The sequence below is a fragment of the Dicentrarchus labrax genome, unplaced genomic scaffold (assembly GCF_905237075.1).
Source record: "Dicentrarchus labrax unplaced genomic scaffold, dlabrax2021, whole genome shotgun sequence".
Taxonomy (NCBI): domain Eukaryota; kingdom Metazoa; phylum Chordata; class Actinopteri; family Moronidae; genus Dicentrarchus; species Dicentrarchus labrax.
In genome coordinates this window covers 21584739-21599244 of record NW_026136709.1, presented here as the reverse complement: position 1 = coordinate 21599244, position 14506 = coordinate 21584739, and the positions used below count along the sequence as shown (strand labels likewise).

At 37.9% G+C, this 14506-nt stretch overlaps 2 protein-coding genes across 4 annotated transcripts; one reads left to right on the top strand and one right to left on the bottom strand.

The window, feature by feature from the left end:
- The first annotated feature begins 887 nt into the window (after positions 1 to 887).
- On the top strand, positions 888 to 6529 carry emc9 (ER membrane protein complex subunit 9). Its single transcript, XM_051410780.1, has 6 exons — positions 888 to 1051; positions 1325 to 1527; positions 3855 to 3931; positions 4069 to 4138; positions 4289 to 4383; positions 5195 to 6529. The coding sequence occupies exons 2-6, from the start codon at positions 1333 to 1335 to the stop codon at positions 5373 to 5375; spliced, it is 618 nt and encodes a 205-aa protein (XP_051266740.1). The 5' UTR covers positions 888 to 1051; positions 1325 to 1332; the 3' UTR covers positions 5376 to 6529.
- On the bottom strand, positions 5448 to 13683 carry irf9 (interferon regulatory factor 9). 3 transcript variants are annotated; one of them, XM_051410769.1, is made up of 10 exons: positions 13552 to 13683; positions 13076 to 13142; positions 11779 to 11901; positions 11509 to 11689; positions 9869 to 10011; positions 9684 to 9756; positions 9115 to 9174; positions 8491 to 8880; positions 7825 to 7946; positions 5448 to 7350 (listed from the first exon to the last, which is right to left on the bottom strand). In XM_051410769.1, exons 2-10 carry the CDS (start codon positions 13130 to 13132, stop codon positions 7183 to 7185), a joined length of 1317 nt encoding a protein of 438 aa, XP_051266729.1. In that variant the 5' UTR covers positions 13133 to 13142; positions 13552 to 13683; the 3' UTR covers positions 5448 to 7182. The 3 variants fall into 3 exon arrangements, with proteins under 3 accessions (XP_051266729.1, XP_051266731.1, XP_051266730.1); XM_051410771.1 differs by having other exon boundaries at positions 7831 to 7946; XM_051410770.1 differs by lacking the exon at positions 13552 to 13683 and adding an exon at positions 13473 to 13493.
- Positions 13684 to 14506: the final 823 nt, after the last annotated feature.

Below are 14506 nucleotides of genomic sequence, written 5' to 3'. Positions count from 1 at the left end.
TTTGATGTTTCTGGTCTTTTTCTTGTAGAAAACTGTAAACTTTATTCTCTGCTCAGTAATTACTCAGTGGTCAGTTCATGGGACACGTTCATGCTAATTTCTATTTAAGAACAAGATGTGTATTAAAAAACTCACATGGACAAAGTTACTCTTAATCTGGTTTCTTACCTGCTGTAAATTAAACACACTTTAATTGCTGAAAAGCAATCGGTGCAAGTAACATGGTGACGAGGTAAAGTTTGGGCTCATACAGAGTGAGTGGATGAGTCGACTTATCTAAAATACCCCTCTGTATATTTCAAATGTCTTAACTAAACACAACAGCCCATTATTCACACATTTTCCAAGTTTTAATGCACATTATTGCTTACAAAAGGACATTTGATCATTTGTTGCGTAGTAAATATTATTGCATTCTGATATATAACATATTTGCCTTAATTCCAATTACTGTTGTACTATTTTCCTTTTAAAATCTGCATCTAAAATAATTAACTAAAAGCAGGAATGGACTCAAACAAGACAAATGTGCTTCACAAGATCTTCAAGTATAGTTTATTGGGCTCTTCTTTAGGCATTAAAACCTTTTTCCAGATTAGCTGAAAAACATTTGAAGTTGAGGAGGTGGGGGAAAAAATAGTAGTTTTTTTATTTCTGAATATAATTAACGTTTTAAACCCTTCAAACTGTCCAAAAACACAATAATTACACAATAATTACACACTAAGTCCTCTCCGCTGGAGGGCGCACTGCTGTGGAGCACCAGCATGACGCAGCGGCTGGAAGAATGATTGGCACTTCAGTTGCTCCAATGGGATTACACAAAACCGAGGGGGGCGACGTCTCCGCCAATCAGATGATTACATTTAACGCTAGTGGGCGGGACCGGAAGTGGCTGTTGGTAATAGCTGTCAAGTGAGCCAGTTAGCCGTTACAGCTCTCTGGAAAGAAATCTAGATTAACAGATATATTTAGAAAAAATAGCGCGAAAAAAACAACCGTGTTTGTTTGTTTGTTGAGGCTACGTTGACTGGGTTTTATTCCTCTCCAGGTAAGTTTGTGTAGTCAGCGAGTTTCCTGATGCGAAACACACACTGTAGAAGCAGCAGCCGGCTAGCTAACAGCTGGCTACACCTCCTTGAATAAAAACACAACCGTGCGCGATTTCTGCCTCATTTTCTGTAAAATATCACAAAAAGCGGGATAACAGCTGCTTCTTTTGATTCAGAAACCCTTCCCAGGAGTTCGTATGTGTTTAATTATGTACATTCAGCCTCTTTTAAAGCCCTTTTTTCTGCCTCTTTGTCGCTGTCCGTGCTCTCAGTGGTCATCATGGGCGAGGTGGAGCTGTGCTGTCGGGCGTATGTGAAGATGTACCTGCACTCCTGTCTGTTTCCACGGTGCAGCATCAACGGGCTGCTGTTGTCGTCCAGCCCGACAGGTGGCGCTGTGTGCGTGACAGACTGCGTGCCGCTGCTTCACTCCCACCTGCCCCTGGCTCCCATCACTCAGCTGGCCCTCACACAGGTAGCGCACAGGTGTGGTGGACAGGTGGGGTTAGCTCCACACACGGTTATACACTATACTGACAGAGGAGTGGATCAAAAGCTCCTTGGACTGTTTTAAAACTCAAAGAAATCTGTATTTACAGGAAATAATCTGCTAAAATTTGCTTCTTTTACACAAAAACAAAAAAAAATCTGTATTTACTGGAAATAATCTGCTAAAATTTTGCTTCTTTTACACAAAAACAAAAAAAAATCCGTATTTACAGGAAATAATCTGCTAAAAATTGCTTCTTTTACACAAAAACTAAAAAAAATCTGTATTTACAGGAAATAATCTGCTAAAAATTGCTTCTTTTACACAAAAACTAAAAAATAATCTGTATTTACAGGAAATAATCTGCTAAAATTTGCTTCTTTTACACAAAAACTAAAAAGAAATCTGTATTTACAGGAAATAATCTGCTAAAAATTTGCTTCTTTTACACAAAAACTAAAAAAAAATCTGTATTTACAGGAAATAATCTGCTAAAATTTGCTTCTTTTACACAAAAACTAAAAAATAATCTGTATTTACAGGAAATAATCTGCTAAAAATTTGCTTCTTTTACACAAAAACTAAAAAAAAATCTGTATTTACAGGAAATAATCTGCTAAAAATTGCTTCTTTTACACAAAAACTTTTTAAAAAATCTGTATTTACAGGAAATAATCTGCTAAAAATTGCTTCTTTTACACAAAAACTAAAAAAAATCTGTATTTACAGGAAATAATCTGCTAAAAATTGCTTCTTTTACACAGAAACTAAAAATAAATCTGTATTTACAGGAAATAATCTGCTAAAATTTGCTTCTTTTACACAAAAACTTTTAAAAAAATCTCTATTTACAGGAAATAATCTGCTAAAATTTGCTTCTTTTACACAAAAACTAAAAATAATCTGTATTTACAGGAAATAATCTGCTAAAAATTGCTTCTTTTACACAAAACCAAAAAAAATCTGCATTTACAGGAAATAATCTGCTAAAATTTGCTTCTTTTACACATAAACTAAAAAGAAATCTGTATTTACAGGAAATAATCTGCTAAAAATTGCTTCTTTTACACAAAAACAAAAAGAAATCTGTATTTACAGGAAATAATCTGCTAAAAATTGCTTCTTTTACACAAAAACTTAAAAAATCTCTATTTACAGGAAATAATCTGCTAAAAATTGCTTCTTTTACACAAAAACTAAAAAATAATCAGTATTTACAGGAAATAATCTGCTAAAAATTGCTTCTTTTACACAAAAACTAAAAAAAAATCTGAATTTACAGGAAATAATCTGCTAAAAATTGCTTCTTTTACACAAAAACTAAAAAATAATCAGTATTTACAGGAAATAATCTGCTAAAAATTGCGTCTTTTACAAAAAAACTAAAAAATAATCTGTATTTACTGGAAATAATCTGCTAAAATTTGCGTCTTTTACACAAAAACTAAAAAATAATCTGTATTTACAGGAAACAATCTGCTAAAAATTGCGTCTTTTACACAAAAACTAAAAATAAATCAGTATTTACAGGAAATAATCTGCTAAAATTTTGCTTCTTTTACACAAAAACTAAAAAGAAATCTGTATTTACAGGAAATAATCTGCTAAAAATTGCTTCTTTTACACAAAAACTAAAAAAGAATCGGTATTTACAGGAAATAATCTGCTAAAATTTGCTTCTTTTACACATAAACCAAAAAAAAATCTGTATTTACAGGAAATAATCTGCTAAAAATTGCTTCTTTTACACAAAAACTAAAAAAAAATCTGTATTTACAGGAAATAATCTGCTAAAAATTGCATCTTTTACACAAAAACTAAAAATGTTTTCTATATCTTCATCATCATGGATCCTGTGGGAATGTAGGTTGTTACTGACGTGTGATTCATCATTAATTCACAATATAAATTAGATATTTCAACAATAGGACGTCAGCGAAAAGGAATATATAAAAGTACCCAGTGCACCGTTACTAGTGCTGTCTACATTTAATTTAAGCTTCTACTTTAGTTAATTCCTTTTTAAAAACAGGGAAATCAACCACAAATATATTATATATAACACTTCTTGTAGCACGTCTGGCTCATTCATGAACAGTTTTACACACATTAAGGCAGTTTACAGCTGGATTTACATTAAACAGGCCATTATGAGATAGTATAAACTGATATCAGGAGCAACCGGTAGAGAAATAAGACAAACCACCGAGACACGAGGGCTGAGAGGGTCGACGAGCACAACACAGACCTGGAGGAGATTTCTAGATTTATGTAAAAAAAAAAGATGTTTTAAAGTGTTCTCCTGTTGTCAGGTGGACGTGTGGTGTTCACAGACTCAGCAGAGGATAGTGGGATACTATCAAGCCAATGCCTGTGTGTCAGATAGCAGGTGAGTTTCCTCCAAACAGCCCCGTTTCATTTCAGCTGCACTTCACCTTTAATGTTACCTGTTATCTTACATTGTGTGTATATATATATATATAACTCACATTTTAGTGTAAACTTTCCTAACTTTGACCTCTACAGCCCGACGCCGTGTGCGCTGAAGATAGCCGATAAGATTTCTGAGCAGTTTGACAACGCAGTTCTGTTGATGGTGAGAATAAACTCGACACCCGTTGGCTCGTATGGAACAAAAAAACGGGGATCAATCTGCTTTAAAATCACTTGAAACTGAATATATTTTAAGTTATTAAGCAGTTCTTAACAGATTTTTATTGATGTTTTTCTCTGTATTGCGTCACAGCTCGATGGCAGTAAGATGTCTCCGGACTATCGCGTTCCTCCCATCGTGATGTACGAGCGCAAAGACTCAAGATGGATGCTCAAAGACAAACACACGTAAGGCACAGCCGGTGTAAACAAACACTGCAGCTCAGTAGCAAACAGTAGGGGTTTCCCAGTTTCATGCTCTCTTCACAATCAGCTCACGATTAAGTGTACTGATAGCGGAGTCTTTCTCACACGTAGGTGCACTAAAGAATAAACATGTTATTGACCTATTTTGATTAGACACACCTAATCGAACACTGACTCATGTTTTCTGTCGAGCTCTGATGTTAATCGTGGTGAAACAGTCTCTCGTCATCGTTGGTGATTCAGAATGAAAACGTACTTACTGTCACACTGCACCAGTGGCGGTTTGCACGTGGTTTACGTGGAGTGAAGCTGTTGTTAGTCGTTTCCATCCGCCTGTTTTTTGCATGTGTGTTTTCAGTTCATGTCAAATTTAAAAAAAAACAAACAAACCCCAGAGTGGAACTTGTGGCTCATATAAACAGCAGCAGGGCACATGTGAATCAGAGCAGACACATTCATTCATTAAAAACAGTAATGAAAGGCTTCAAACTAGCAGCTTTTTACCCTGCAACCTTTTGAATTAATCAAATTTACAGGCTAGATGAAACACACACCTCCCTCAAACTGATAAAAGACACAACATTTTAGCAACTTGAGTCTTTTCTTTTAAGCCTGTGACTGTTATTTTCCCAAGAATCTGTCTATCAAACACTTCATCCACCACATATTCAGCCACAAGCTTCGTTAGTTCTTTGTCTCTTGTAGCTTTGTTCATTAAAATCTTAAGTAATGGGAATATTTCCAGCCACTGAATGAGTCCTCGCTGCCCCTGCCCCCTTGTTGTTTCCTACAGGATAATGCTGAGACAGTGGGAGGAGACTCGGGCCATAGCCACTCAGCTGCTGGAGTCCGGCGATCACACGCTATTGGTGGATTTTGACAGCCACTTGGACGACATTACAAAGGACTGGACCAATCAGAAACTGAACACCAAGATAGCGGAGCTCACCTCGCCGGCCAACGGCAGCATGTAGAGCCAACACAGTAGCATCCGTTTGTAGACCTCACTTTTATTTATGTTCTGACTGAACCACGACACACACACACAGAGTGTAAGAATCCGTTTATTTTTAATGCATTTTCCCAAACTGGACAGGACATAACATAGAACATGCATAAATAACAATATATTTACAGTCCCTCTCAACCCCCCCCCCCCCCCGTGTGCCTTTGTGGTTGTGGTTCAACCCAACACCAGGCTGATTTAAATCCACCTTAATAACACATTTTAACACCACTGCCATGCACCTGTGGTATTTTTGGTCCAATGTTATGCTCTGTTGTTGTATTATTGTCATTCCTGTGTGCACTGTAATACTGAAGCCCTGCAGTAAATACAAATTTGTTGAGGCTTAAAATGTTAGGTTTTTGGTCAGACTGTGAGGTATTCAGGTTGAGAATCATGATTAAGGTGGTAGTTTGTGTTGTACAGTATGTAAACATGGATACAACTACATTATAGTGAGTTATAAACCATTTATTAAATGTCTTTATAGTGCCTAAGACACTTCTGTTCGCCACTTTGTACTTTGTGTGTGTGTAGCTGCCTTTTCTAACCTCCAGTACGGTATTCCCTGCCTGAGCGGTGCATTAGTGGCAAACTCTACAAACATTATGTCCTTTTTTTAAAAGAGGAAATATACACAAACCTCACAGGAAATCACACCAAACTACCACCTTTTAAAAAAAGAGTTGTATAAATGCCTCTGACAACCCCCCCAAAAACCAAATATTCTGAGCGTCAGCAGCCTGTAATTACTGCAAGACTTCTGTATTGAAATGTACTTCAGTTTGCCCCCTCACACATACACAAACCAACTTTTAAAAATTGTCTACCGCAGTGTCCGAATTTGGCGTAACTCTCTAAAACACTAATCTAAATGTACACTCTTGTAAAGTAGATTAGTTTTTCTCACATAATAACAGCGGAGTATAGAAAGACTTCGTCCTTTGATTGGTTCTGACTGAGCACCTGTCACCGGACGACTATCAACACACATCTGTACGTGTATCAATGTGTTTACCCACAAAAGAGACTAACGTGAAAAGAAATGACTAATCTAAAGTTGGATTTGAGTAGATTAACAGGCAGCACATTAAAAAACAAAGATACATCTTTTGCTCACTACTCTACTGGACTATTATTTGCAGCTTCAAGGACGACGAGTACAGCACTGTACAGTTGCAGAGAGCGGTGGTTCCCAACCTGTTTTAGGTTGTGACCCCCATTAAAATAAACATCCACAGCACCTTTGAGGCCCGTTACTGGCTGCAAAAAAAAAACCCAGCGAAGAAAGACGACAAGAGCTGCAACTAACATTTCATTTTGTTGTCTGTTATATAGAGACAATCGGACTCTGTCAGTCGACTTATTGGTTGCAGCTCTGAAGACGACTTCTCAGTGTTGGTTTACATGTAGTGCTTCCAGTACGCTGACTAATGTCTACGAGGAACACGAGGGGAACAAAAGTCCCTCCCAGAAACTCCAGTATTTGTTTCAGGGCAACAAAAAAAAAAGAAAGTGAAATGTGCTAGAAATCTGTTTGGGCTCAAAATACAATTACCACATAAACTACTGGCTTTTATTTGGCTATCAGCTATATAATGTGTTTATCTGAGACTCTGGACTCAGTAATTAATCTTTTTAAGACTAATTTTGGATGATGCATTTAGAGTGAAGTTGTTCCTCACTGTATTCTTTTGTATCACAAGAATGGGTTTCAAAGTTAGGAAGGTCTCTTATGTTGAAATTTGAAGCCCTTTCTAATTGGGGCAAGGCGCTCAGAAGGAGCCACAGATGATGGTCTCAGACATCGGAGAGTCCACGCTGACCAGGTTTAGAGTTATTTCTCCCAGCGGAGACTGACTGGCCAGAGACTGGAGGATGCTGATGGACTCGATGAAGGACTGGGCGGTCTGGACCTGCTCTTCCGCCCACGGTAAAGTGATCTGCAGAGCAGCGACAGGACGAGAGTAGGTCATTTAATTCGTCACTGGGAGTCGTTTCCTATAAATATTATAGGTCTTTTTTTTTTGACAAATTCTGTGTTTTGTGTTCAGGTCTTTAACATTTCTACCTTAAATAATACTTGAAACCTTAGAAATAATTATTTATTTAGTTTTTTCTTGCAGAAATTAATGACATTTTGAGATTTAGGCCTACTGTGTGTATCTTAAAATCAACTTAAATCAATATATTGTATCATGGACAGATTTTTTAACCTTTAATAATGTGAGTAATCTTTTCCAGAGGTAAAGTTAATTAATGCGCTTGTGTCTTTTATGATGGTATTTTGGTGCCAAAGTCATAATCAAACAATATAAAATAATATAAATACCGAGTGTTGAAAGCCGATCAGAGAACAAAAGCTTCATGACTACATAAATAAATGCTTATATATATAAAAATGAGTAGTGAATTACCTTTACCTGAACAATAATGAGTTTTCCAGACGGGTCTTCAGTGTTACTCAGTTCTTCCCCGAAACACAGAGTGACGCCGCACTGAGGAGGCACGCCGCCGTTTGAACGGAAATTATCCAGTTCTGATTGGGAGGGAGAGAAAAGGGAGATAAATGTATAATTATTTATTATTATTTATTAGTTCATGTGCAACAGAGCTGGAAAATGACGAAAACTGTGGATTTTCATAGAAGAGTTTCGAGTTACAACTGAATTTAATAGATTTTCTCATTTTTTTCATCTATTTAATGTTAGAAAACAATAAAAAATGCACATTATAAGTTCTAAAAGTCCAAGGTGGGGTTGCCAAATTGCTTGTTTTCCTTATAAACCGTTCAAAACCCCAAAATATAACTAGTTTGCGATCATATGTGCTTAAAACGGAAAGATATCCACCACAATTCAGAAGCAGAAGTTTGACATTTTTGCTTTATAAATGATAATTTTCGACCGGCAGCAATATGTGTAAATATTGTTCTGTTTTTATCAAATAAGACTATTTTTTAAAATCTAATTCAAACAGCAATCTTAAAGTAGACCAATCAACACTTAACCAAAAGTCAGTCAATCAAATAACCTGATTCTGGGTTGAAATAATCAATATAACGATGAATTAAAGCCACTCACGCTGTTTGAAGGCGTCTTTACTGAACAGCATCACCGGCTCCGTGTTCCTCTCCATCTTGTGCAGCCCCGGCGCGGTCGTGTGCGGCCCCGTCCAGAAGACCCGCCCCTGGCAGAACCGCTTGCCGTAGACTCCCTGCGGCGTGGAGGTCAGCACCACCCCTTTCTCCATGAAGGGCAGCAGAGTGGCGAGGGCCTGCCGCTCCTGGCCGACCGGCAGCGTGGAGGGCGGCTCCGGCAGCGGGATGCGGGGAAACCGGGCCTTCAGGGCGGCCGAAGTCGGGGGGACGAGAGAGGAAGGCAGGTACGTTATCCTGACATCAGTGCCCTGGATCTGACGCTTGAGAACCTCCTGTCCTAAATAATGAACCACCACACTGAAGGAGTCCTGGCCTGGGGAGACAGGAACAGAGCAGACTTTCAAAATAAAATAAACTTTTAATACTAATCTCTTCTCTTAAAGCCACATAAAGTTGCTGCTTGGCTTTAAACTGAAGTATTCAACAGTCCTAAAAACAGACAGATTGTTGGAGAAGTTCTAAATCTTTAAACTGGGTAAAAACTAATAAATTAGGTTGTACATCAACAACGACCTGCTCAGCTGTACGTGTGTTACAGTTTTATTACCTTCCGTCGGAGCGGCGACGCTCTCCTCGATCCGCACGTCCAACCTGATCTCATCAACCACTGCAGAGAGAGAGAAAGAGAGAGAGAGAGGTTTTCAGGGGTTGAATCCTGAAGCTTTGTTGGCAGATACTTTGTTATCACTGACATGATATCACAGGTTGCTCTGAGGACTCCACGTTTTACATGCACTGTAGTAACCTTCTTACAGGCAGCAGCTCGGTAATTTGATTTCTGTGTTCGTGACTCAGAGACCGGCTGAGAAACATAGCTGCTGAAATCTGGTTTCTTTAATCCTGATTGATGCAGGTAAAACCTTCCTTCCTCAGAGGTAACGGTACTTCTTTAATTGGACATTATTAGTCCACATGAACACAAAAACAACACAAACTATACGAGAAAAGCTTGTTTTAGGTCAATAATTTAACTAAAAAATCCCTTTAATTGATCCCGTACAGATATCAGGAAGTTCAGGAACATATCGGACTCTTATTATCGTACTGATGGACTCGGTTCCCCGCCCCATCATCCTCCGCTGTGGCTGCTTCAGAATAAACTAAACTAAAACTCACCGTCTCTCTGGATGGCGTTGCTGTGCTGAGCCGGTTCCTCTGTCAGAACGGTGACGTGAGTCTCTTCCACAGACTGAGAATCACACAAAGAGGTTATTTTTATTTCCTCTAGACGTCTGAACAGCAGCTCAAGCATCAAGATTTAAGAGAGAAATGTAAGAAATCCCTCTCTAACATCCACTCACCAGCTGCGACGTGACCTCCTCCGTCTTTATCTGCTTCCCCACGCCGCCATCGTCGCTCTCCGAGTCACTGCTGCTGCTCCTCCTCCTCCTCTTCGGCCTCTTGGCGGCTTTCACTCTGCATTTCTTTTCGGGAACCACCACTCCTGAAAAACAGACGGAGATCTGTCGTCGTAAACAACCGATATTTACGGTTCAGAACACAAAGGAAGTCGCTCCAATCCCCCCGCTGACTCAGCAGAAACAACAACGACTCATTCGACCTGTTTTGGCCTTTTGTCTGGTGGTTTTAATGAATCATCGCCACACTTTTGTTAAGACAGCGTCACTCCATCCAGCAACAGTCCAAAAAACAACAAAAACAAGCAAAAAAAGCTGTTTTTTACTTATTTAATTGGATTTAATACCAGAATAATTCATAAATAAGTAAGAAAATGCACCAAATCAACGTCAGTCAGGCTCTGTTTCTGACCGTGTACAGTAAGGCTTGGTTATTTACACAATAACACAGCTTTTAAAAGCCTCAGCAGGAGAGGAGGTAAAGTCCAGTAATGAGTAGAAACTGAATCAATACATTTAATTGTGATGATTCAGACTCAAAAGCAGATGGACGTCAGCAAAAACAATGGAACCAGAGAGCAAATAACACAGCTTGTAAATCCCTTTCAGCTGATATCAGGTAGAAACATACAGTACGGACATTTTTACATTTAAACTAAACATTTAAGGAACCACGAGTCAGAATCACGCCGGTGTTACATAACAGAGACGAGCTAAAACGGGAGAGATTCTAGTAATTCTAAGAGGTTACGAAGGTTAGGAGGAGGAGTGATGGGGAAAGGAAAATTCATTGCAACACAAGTGGGAGAGGTTTGTAAAGTCACATTGTGTAACTTTATATAATCGGTGGTTTGTGCTGATGGTTTCCACATAACAGGGCGGAGAGTCCGTCTACAAAGTACAGCGTAATAAAACCTGCAAAGACCAGTGATAGTCTTTATTTTCTCAGTATTAATGTTTAGAATCTGTCCTTTGGTTGAGGATTTGTTTCGGTGTAAAATCCACACAGAAAACATAAAAAAGTGAATAATTCCACTCTTAGATCTTATTATTATTATTATTATTATTATTATTATTACACCTGCAGTTCTGCCATTAAACACTAGGTGGCGCATTGCTGGACAATCAGGTGTGTGAGTGTGAATGTTGATATGTAACTATATTAAATTGGGAATGTACGCTGGATTATTTAATCCAAAGGTGAGTTATTGGAAAATAACCTGAACAATTTCCCCCCGTTAATCCATCGATTGTTTGGTTTGTATTCTGTTTTGTTCACTTTAATCTACTTTATAATCTTTAAAAACAAACATGAATTCATTGATTTAGTGGCAGAAACATGTGAATGTGTCTTTATACTTCATCAGGTGTCTGGATTATTTAAACTGGAAGAAATTAAGCTGATAGCAACTAAAAAGGTAAAGACGTGTTTTTGTTTTACGGTGACGTCTTCATTCATAAAAACACCAAATATCCAATTTAAAACAAGAGATTACACAGAAAAGCAGCAGATCCTCACATTCGAGAGGCATTTTTGCTCAGATTAGATAATAAATACTGTTCCAGCCTCCAGAGTGTCTCACCTTGCTCGTTGATGGGGACCAGGCGGTAGACCTTGTAGGGCTCCGAGATGTCCAGCTGCGCTCGCTCCATCACCTCCATGAACTCTGGACTCTTGTTGAGGGCGCAGCGCAGGCGGGTCTTCCAGGACGCCGGGTTGTCCTGACTCCCGTCCGTCAGCTTGCCTTTGAACTCTGCCCACGCCTGCGGAGGTCAGAGAGAGACGGGTTAGTCAGAAGAGCTCGACCCCCCCCCCCCCTCTCTAGTTTAGAGTCCAAGAGACGCATCTTGACCTTGAAAATGGCGGCGTCTTCGTCCTTGCGGAAGTCCTGTTTCCCGGCGTGTTTCCACGGGATGCGGAACATGGTTTTGGCCTCGTCGTCCCACACCAGCCCCGGGTACTTCCCACTGCTGACCTGCAAACAGCCAACTGTTGTTTAATTTAAGGAACACCTGCAGACAAATACTCAGGATGGACAAAACACATTTAATCTACATTAAAATGTATATTTGATCATTATAAATGAAGCTATAATATAAAAAAAAAGTGAATATATTAACAACATTTGCTTATTTTATAGATTCTGTCATTATTAAGTGAGTTTTCAATATGAATAATATATAAATATATACATAGAGTAAATAAAAACTGCATAAATTTGTGTAAAAACAAGCAATTTTAAGCAGATTATTTCCTGAGAATATAGATTTTTGACATTTTAAGGAGCTTTTTATGAAGTTCTCAGTCTGTTTTTTGTTTTTATTTGTTATTAAGCTGCAATTTAGTTGTAATAAATGTAAAATATGAGACAAAAACACATTTAATCTACATTAAAATGTATATTTGATCATTATAATATTCTCCTAAATGAAGCTATAATTACCAACATTTGCTTATTTTATAGATTCTGTCATTATTAAATGAGGCAATAATCTTCATTAAAGTGAATTAATGATGAATCTGACATAATGCATGAATCAAATGTTAATAACAGACTAAATGTACACAAGATCCCCATGGCACAAATAGGTTTTCAATATTAATAATATATAAACATATACATAAAGTAAATAAAAACTGTATAAGTTTGTGTAACACAGGCCTTTGAATATTGATTTTAAGGAGCTTTTTATCCAATTCTGTGTCTGTATTATGTTTTGTTTTACTATTAAGCTGTAATTTAGTTGTGCTTAATGTAAAATATGAGACAAAAACACATTATAGTGAAGCACCGCAGTGCTGCAGAGGCATCCCGGCCTACAAATCTTGTCCTACAGACACGAAATAAGTTAGATGTTTGGTACAAAATGTCACTTTAAAAGGTTTTATTTCGGCCAAAATGAAAATTACCATGCAACAATGTTAATTCCCACTAATTGTGAATCATATGTGTCAGAAAATAATCCACAACATGATGTTTTTAAACACCTCCTGCAGCCTGTGGATGGAATCTGTAGCCCTGTAAACATGCACGGTTTCCCTTTCCGTCTCCCCCCCTCCCTCACTCTCTCACCCACACCCTCACACACACACACACACACACTTTTAAACACACACACACACACACAGTTTTAAACACGCACACACACCTGTTCGACGATCCAGGAGCGCAGTCTGCGAGTGGATCGCATTTTCCCTCCTGCCATGATTAAAAAACTATAGAAAAAAAACAACAACAGAGAGACACAAACAAATAAACAAACCACCATCAGATGAATGTCAACAACAACCTCCCACTTTAATAAACTCCCTTTCTTTCATTATAACCCATTTAAAAGCCCCCACCAATAATATGTTTTAATTACAAATACTGCTTTTTTTTTAACTTCACCCGAAAACACACACACACTCTCACACACACACACACACTCACACGAGCACACAAACACACACACGTACGAAAAAAAACACTCCCGTTTCTTAAATCGACTCTTTTTTAAACGCAGTCTGGTTCAGGAACGACTAAAAAGCGCCGTCTGCTCTCACCTGTTTCTGCTGATATTTATAGGGTTTAATGGATCACACTTGTTCAAATTAAGGAAGTAGATTGTTAAGTTTCGTTTACCTCGGTTGCGTTTCCTCCGCGGTGCGTTTGCGGACTGTCAGGGTTCAGGTTCACAGTCTGCTCTCCGGGCTCTGCGGTCCGGACTCTCTCTGTATGTCTCTCTCTCTTCAGCAGACGCTCCTTTTCCCAGAAGTCACGTGATTTTAGAGAAACTGTCAGTGCGGCGGCCGCCAGGGGGCGCCAACGGAGACACACACACACACACACATATATATATATATATATATATATATATAAAACACACGTTTTACTTTAATTAACCACTTTTCTATCATTTATTGAACTGAATAGGTGATATATTTTCATATTATATTAAAAACTGTACAATTAATCCAAATAGTGAACTCCAAACTGCAGGGAATTAGTGATTTCTTTCCTCTTTTTATACAATTCTCTGTCTGTATTGTGTTTTTTTTATATATATTTATATATTTTTTAACAATAATACAGACTTAATAGGCTTTTTTTCACGGTTTTCTTGTTCTTGATGTTTTCACCATTGTTTTCTTCACAGAAATGAACCGAAAGCACAAATTTAGGCCTCCTTTATGTGTATTTTAATGTTTTCTTGCACTAATTAAACTCAAGAAGGTGTTTCCCATCCAAGGTGCACAACAATAAACATAGAAAAATATAAATAAAGATAGAAATAGAGACAATAAATATAACAAAGTGAATGAGAACTGCACTGGGTTAGGGTTAGTGGGTTAAGTTTGTGCGAAACAAGTGATTTGGAGGAAATTTAAGCAGATTATTTCCTGTAAATATTGATCAGAGATGCATTTTCATGACTGTTTAAGGAATTTTTAATACAATTCTCTGTCTGTATTATGTGTTTTTTTTTATTGTTTAACAATAATACAGACTTAATAGGCTTCTTTTTTTGGACAAACTGTTTTCTTGTCCCTGATGTTGAGACATTGTTCTGTTAGACTATTTACATTTACTTCTCTTC